The sequence below is a fragment of the Gekko japonicus genome, unplaced genomic scaffold, assembly GCF_001447785.1.
Source record: "Gekko japonicus isolate JY-2015 unplaced genomic scaffold, Gekko_japonicus_V1.1 scaffold1389, whole genome shotgun sequence".
NCBI classification, from domain to species: domain Eukaryota; kingdom Metazoa; phylum Chordata; class Lepidosauria; order Squamata; family Gekkonidae; genus Gekko; species Gekko japonicus.
This window is the reverse complement of record NW_015176492.1, coordinates 651,088-657,635: the sequence shown is the minus strand read 5'-3', so window position 1 is coordinate 657,635 and position 6,548 is coordinate 651,088. Positions and strand designations below refer to the sequence as shown.

The window sequence follows — 6,548 nt, the reverse complement described above, 5'->3', positions numbered from 1 at the left end:
AGCGGTTCTTTCCTTGTTCCAGCTGCAGGGGGAACGGGCCCCTCCCAACTGAAAAGCCACATAGGAGCAGGGGGGAAATCCAGGTTTTTAGCTCTACTGGATTGTCCCCCCCCCCTTCACTGCCTCTGTCCTCCCCAAGCGCACATACGAAGATTCGTCTGCTTGCAAAATTCACACCCTGCCTGTCGGCCCTCATCGGGGCCACCCAGGAGGCTAACAAATCGAAAACAGACATAATACGAGCCTGTCTTAAAAACCCATTAAAATCAAACAAGAAACACCCCCACATAATCAAAACAATAAGAACCAGGCTTTAACAAACATTTGTTTTCCCCTTGTCGTGTCGCAGCCAGATTACGGCGGCCCCCGTAGGGTTCTCAAGGCAAGAGATGCACGGGGATGTTTTGCCATTGCCTGCCTCCGCGTCACGACCCTGGTATTCCTTGGAGTTCTCCCATTCAAGTTATTATCTGGGAGTATTATTCAAGTATTATCCGATCCTTCTTAGCTTCTGAGAGCTGATGAGGTCAGGTTAGCCTAGGCCGTCCAGGTCAGAGCAGAAACTATCAGAGACGGTTTTGCCATCGCCTGCCCCTGCGTAGCGACCCCGGACTTCCTCGTTGGTCTCCCACCCGAGTACTATCCCAGGCTGACCCGGCTTAGCTTCCGAGCTGTGATGAGATCAGCCTAAGTTTGTTTGTCTGACAAAAGACAATCTTCTCAATTGACATCTTCCGCTTTTCTTGTTGCCAGGGGTCGTTTCGTAGAGAAAGAGGTGCCAGGAGCTCATTGGCATAACTCATTAGCATAACTCATGTGCATAGGCCACACCCCCTGACATCACCGGAAGTGTGTCAGAAGGCAACACCCACCGCTCGGACTCCACTGGACTGTTTTGGATTGCTAGCTGTTCGGGGGGATGTGGTACGTGCAGATCTGTCCTCACAGAGGAGGGAGAGCTTGTACCTGAATAAAACTTGGTCTTAGAGAAGAAGAAGAAGAGATTGGATTTCTACCCCGCCCTTCACTTGGAGTCTCAGAGCGGCTTACAAACTCCTTTCCCTTCCCCTCCCCACAACAGACACCCTGTGAGGTGGGTGGGGCTGAGAGAACTCTGACACAAACTGCTCTTTTTCAAGGACAGCTGTGCCAGAGCTTGTGACTGACCCAAGGTCACATCAGCAGGTGCAAGTAGAGGAGTGGGGAATCAAACCCGGTTCTCCCAGAATAGAGTCCGCACACTTAACCACTACACCAAACTGGCTCTTAAAGGTGCCACTGGACTGTTTTGGACTGGGGGCCGGGGGGAGCTCTGCAACTTACCTGGCTGCTTCTTGCGCTGACTGAGGGCTGCTGGGAGCAGTGAGTAGGGCTTGTTGCATGTGCCCGCCCCCTGGGCTCTTTACTGCCGGAGCTCCGCTCCTGTGCGCTCCTGCAGGAAATGACCCCTGCTTGTTGCTATCCTGACTCTGTTATTTGCCTCCAAACAGCTAACCTTCCATCATCGTTTTAAGGGCGTCTGGGTGCCGGGCAACTCGGTCAGTATGAGCCTTCAGATCCTGTAAATGTGAACTGTGACTGGCTACTGTATTAATGACTGTTGCCACCACCGAATGAGTTTCCACTGCAGCATTGTCTACAGGGCGATCAATTTGGTGTAGTGGTTAAGAGAGTGGACTCTAATCTGGGAGGACCAGGTTTCATTCCCCACGCCTCCACTTGCAACTGCTGAGTGACCCTGGGTCAGTCACAAGTTCTTTCAGAGCTGTTCTCTCGGGAGTAGTCCTCGAAAGAGCTCTCTCAGCCCCACCTAACCTCACAGGGTGTCTGTTGTGGGGAGGGGAAGGGAAAGGAGTTTGTAAGCCGCTCTGATACTCCGAGTGAAGGGCGGAGTATAAATCCAATCTCCTCTTCTTCAACCATCTGATGCTCTAACCAAGATTATTTTAGATTGTTTTAATTCTGCCATAACTATTTTAAGCCTATTTATCATATATTACAGTCACTACATTTGCTGAGTTGACTTGCATAACCTGCCCTCAGTCCGTTTGAGGGGAGGGAGGAATATAAATCAAGCACAATGCTCTACCATTTAGCCACAGCTAATGGTAGTTTAGAAAACTAGTAAAGGGCCAGAAGTTAAAAACACCAAAAGGTATAAACAAAAGTACACGTGCTTATTTCACAAACATGTAAAAAACCTCATAGGGGCCTAAATAAGGCCTCGTAAAATAATCAACGTGACAAGACGCACAAAAGTACCATCTCTGACCTGACGCATTTCAGCCCACGAAAACCTTCTTCAAAAGTCAAATCGTACAGAATACAACATGCAACAAAGCCATGGTTACACTTGTAAGGCAGTAAGCAACTGATATAGGGCCAAAAATGGAATGCTGTACAGAGAAATAACAGGAGCTTTGCTGCATTCTGTACTACTAGGAGTAAGGCCCGTTGTGGGAAGAAATACAACGAGCTCTAGAAGAAAGCTCCAGGTGAGTGTCCCGGCTGTGGCTGGTGGGGTGGCAGAGGGAAGGGGAAAATAAGAGGGAGGCAAGCCATGTTTATTTCCTTCTGCTTAGCTATAAGGCAGGGCTGTCTCCAGTCATTTTGCTGCCCCAAGTGGGTAGTATGGGAGGACAGCCTCATGGTAACAGGTATGGTTCCCTCCACCCCTGACTTATGTTGATTTGGGGCTGTGCAGTGGCAGCTAAGGTAGAAAAGCACCTCCTCCTATGCCATGTTCCAAGGGTTTGGAAAGCGGTTCCATAGCCAATTACACGGTTGCCAACTCTGGGTTGGGATATACCTGTAGATTTGAGGGGTAGAACCTGGGGAGGGCAGGGTTTGGGGTGGGGAGGGACCTCAGCAGGGTATAATGCCATAAAGTCCACTGGCCAAAGCAGCCATTGTCTCCAGGAGAACTGACCTTGGCCATCTGGAGATCAGTTGTAATAGCTGGGAAATTTTCTGTAGGGGAAATGATGTGCTGTGGTTGGGGAACACAGTGATTTCTGGGAGATTTCCAGGCACCACAGGGAGATTGGCAACTCCAGTGACCGTTTAATGGAAGATTGGGATATGTATTTTACCTCAGGACACATTCAATGACTCTCAACAGCAACAGCAAACTGTTTAGAATGTTAGAGGCAAAGACCAATCAGGCCGCATATGCAAATAACCTCTGTGTTCTGACTGGCTATGGGGGGGGGGAAACAGCAAACTGTTTAGAATGTTGGAGGCGGGACTCAGGCAACGCAGCCAGTGGATAGGGACAGCTTCTGAGTGACACATCATGGAGCCAACTGATTTAGGAGCATGTGGAATATTTAGAAAGTGCCACCCCACTACTCAATTATATATAAGGAGAGATTTGACCTCTGAAGAGGGCTCTTGTGGGCCAAAACGTGTCTGGTCATATATGGCTCTTTGTTGTGCATTTGTCACTCTGATTATTTTAGGAGTCTTTATTTGGGCCCCTACAAGGTTTTTTATATGTTTCTGAAATAAACACGTGTACTCTTGTCTATACCTATTGATGGTTTTAACTTCTGGCCCTTTCTAGTTTTCTAAACTTCCTTTGGAGGTTTTTGCTTGGCCGGTTTAGTTTTTCTTCCCCTCTCTTCGTGGGGACACGAATAGTCCAACTGGCTGTGGGCCCGAAGCCAGATTCCCACAGGGTGCAGCGATTACGAGAAGGGGACAGGAAGGGGATTGGGGTTCCACCGGAGGGGCTACGAGGAGAACTGGACCAGTATTGGTGGGTCCTGGGCCTTGGCTATTGCGGAATCCACTGCGAAACCCACCCCACCCCACAGATGGGCAGCTTGACAGAGCTGAATCCAGCCAGGATGGCACAAGCAGCTCTGAGTCTAGTCGCAGTCAGCTTTTCCCGTCTTTATATAAAAAAACCCCAAACATCCGCTGTCTGGATACGGATGGCAAAATACCCGATAACGGTCTGTGCCGTACACTTTGAGGGCGGGCACCTACCTGGATCTGCTTCAGCAGTTTGGGAATCTGTTTGCAGTTCAGCTTCTGACAGGCTTGCTTGTAGGCAGTGAGAATTTCTTCCACGGTTACATTCTGAGCTGAAAGACACGAATTGGGGGGGGGGGGAGAGAACAGAGAGAGGTGATCTATTTGAAGTGGGCAGTCTGCACGGGCGTAAGAGATTCACTGCCTGAGAGGCCGAGCAGGATATAAATCAAGTAAGTGAATCAAATCATAAAGAGAGGAAGCTGTCAAAAGCCAGATTGCAGCTGCCGGTCGTCTGAGGCGATTAGGAACTGCGCCTGGGCGACCAGATAACAGCACTCCATCTCCTTCCGCTCTAAGAGCCAATAATCCTTTACGGTACCCAGGCAGAGAGGCGTGGGTCTAAAATACACACAAACACACATATAAGGGAGGGGACATTGGTCCCCGAGTTTCCCTCTCCTCCGGCAAAAGACGTGTTTTCCGTTCCCCCCCACCACCACCCCTTTTGGAAGAAGACTAAAAACTTTGTAGGCTTAGAGCGATTTCCACGAAACACACCAGGAAACCCTCTGACTGTGAAATAACGTCTGGAGAATCTAATGTTAAGAAAAAGAGCAAGATTTGAAGACGGTCACAGAATCGTAGAGTTGGACGGGACCTCCAGTGGTCATCTAGTCCAATCCCCTACACAATGCAGGAAATTCACAAATACCTTCCCCCACACAAACTCCCAGTGACCACTGTTCCACGCCAAGAAGATTACAAAAAAACCCCTCCAGAATCCCCGGGCAAACTGGCCTGGAGAAAATTTGCTTCCTGACCCCAAAGTGGCAATCTACATTTCCCTGGGCGGGCAAGAAAGGGCCGTGAGAACTAAACACTGAGGCAACCCTTCCTGCCCTCCCTCTCGTGATATGCCTAAGTTCACAGAATCAGCATTGCCGTCAGATGGCCATCTAGCCTCTGTCTGAAAACCTCCCAAGAAGGAGCGCCCCCCCCACCTCCCGAGGAAGCCTGTTCCACTGAGAAACAGCCCTAACGGTCACGGAGTTCTTCCTAATGTTTCGCCGAAAACTCATCTGAGTTAATTTCAACCCGTTGGTTCTGGTCCGATCTTCTGAGAGGGAGGGGATGAAGGAAGAACAGCAGGAAAAAGAAGAGAAAGAGGAAACTGCTGAAGGAGGGGGGGGGGACAGGGACCTTCACTCGGTCGAAGTCAAGCCAGGGTCCCCGGCCTCCCCTCCCCTTTTCCTTCCCGTCCAAAACACCTGCACACAAGGGAAGAGGGGAGACAGATATTCCGTATCCCGCTGGGGCCCGTATCCAGGTCTCGGGACTTCCACAACCCTCTCCAGAAGGAGGTGGCTTTTACCAGTATTAGCAGTCGTCACCTAAGGGGATGACGCAACAGGATCCTGCAGTCCAGACTGCAATGTTCCCTCTAAGCTGTGGAGTCCTGTGAGCAAAAATTCAACTTTGTGAGCTGCTGGCATCCAAGTTGTGAGCGAGCCGTTTGGCTGCTGCATCAACGAGTTTGCTCTAGAACCCATCCCTTCCTGAGCTAAGACAAGAAAGTGTGAGCCGGAGGCTAAAAAACCGTGAGCCAGCTCACAGTAACTCGGCTTAGAGGGAACACTGGGCCCCCAAACCTTTGAATGCCAGTGGGCGCTTTTGGGATTCCGCCACAGGGCAGTGGGCGCAGCTACAAAATGGCTACCGCAGGAGGCGGAGCCAACCCCAAAATCGCCGCAGGAGGCGGAGCCACACGCAGAGGAATCATAGAACCACAGAGTTGGACAGGACCTCCAGAGTCATCAAGTCCAGCCCCCTGACACAAGGCAGGACATTCACAAATACCTCCCCCCACACACCCCCAGTGACCCCTGCGCCACACCCAGAAGATAGCAAATACCTCCAGGATCCCCGGACAAACTGGCCTGGAGACAAAATGGCTTCTTGACCCCAAAGTGGCGATGGGCATTTCCCTGGGCGAGTAAGGAAGGGCCACGAGAACTAAGCGCTGAGGCAACCCTACCTGCCCTCCCTCTCGTGATCTGCCTAAGTTTCACTTGGAAGTCTAAGTGCAGGGGGTGACAAGTGACTAAGGAAGAAGTGTCTAAGGAAGTGACTAAGGAAGAAGTCTAAGACAAGTGACTAAGGAAGAAGTGACTAAGGAAGAAGCAAATTTTTAAAAACGCACTGGGGAGGAGGAGGAGGAGGAGGAAGAAAAAGAGGAGGACGAAAAAGAGGAGGACGAAAAAGAGGAGGAGGAGGAGATTGGATGTATACCCCGCCATTCACTACCCAAAGGTGTCTGCTTACAAACTCCTTTCTCTTCCCCTCCCCACAACAGACGCCCTGTGAGGTGGGTGGGGCTGAGAGAGCTCTGACAGAAACGGCTCTTTTTTCAAGGACAGCTCTTATCAGAGCTACGGCTTGCCCAAGGTCATCCAGCCAGGTGCAAGTGGAGGAGTGGGGAATCAAACCCGGTTCTCCCAGATTAGAGTCCGTGCACTTAACCACTACACCAAACTGGCGGAGGAGGAGGAGGAGGAGGAGGAGGAGGA

General features: G+C 50.7%; 1 protein-coding gene across 1 annotated transcript in view; it reads right to left on the bottom strand.

Annotated features, from left to right (window-relative positions):
* PPP1R37 (protein phosphatase 1 regulatory subunit 37) overlaps positions 1–6,548 on the bottom strand; it is a 93,351-nt gene that overhangs the window by 37,626 nt on the left and 49,177 nt on the right. The window contains exon 2 of the mRNA XM_015427271.1: positions 3,994–4,091. Within this exon, the coding sequence (XP_015282757.1) occupies positions 3,994–4,091 (98 nt within the window). The remainder of the gene's footprint in view (positions 1–3,993; positions 4,092–6,548) is intronic.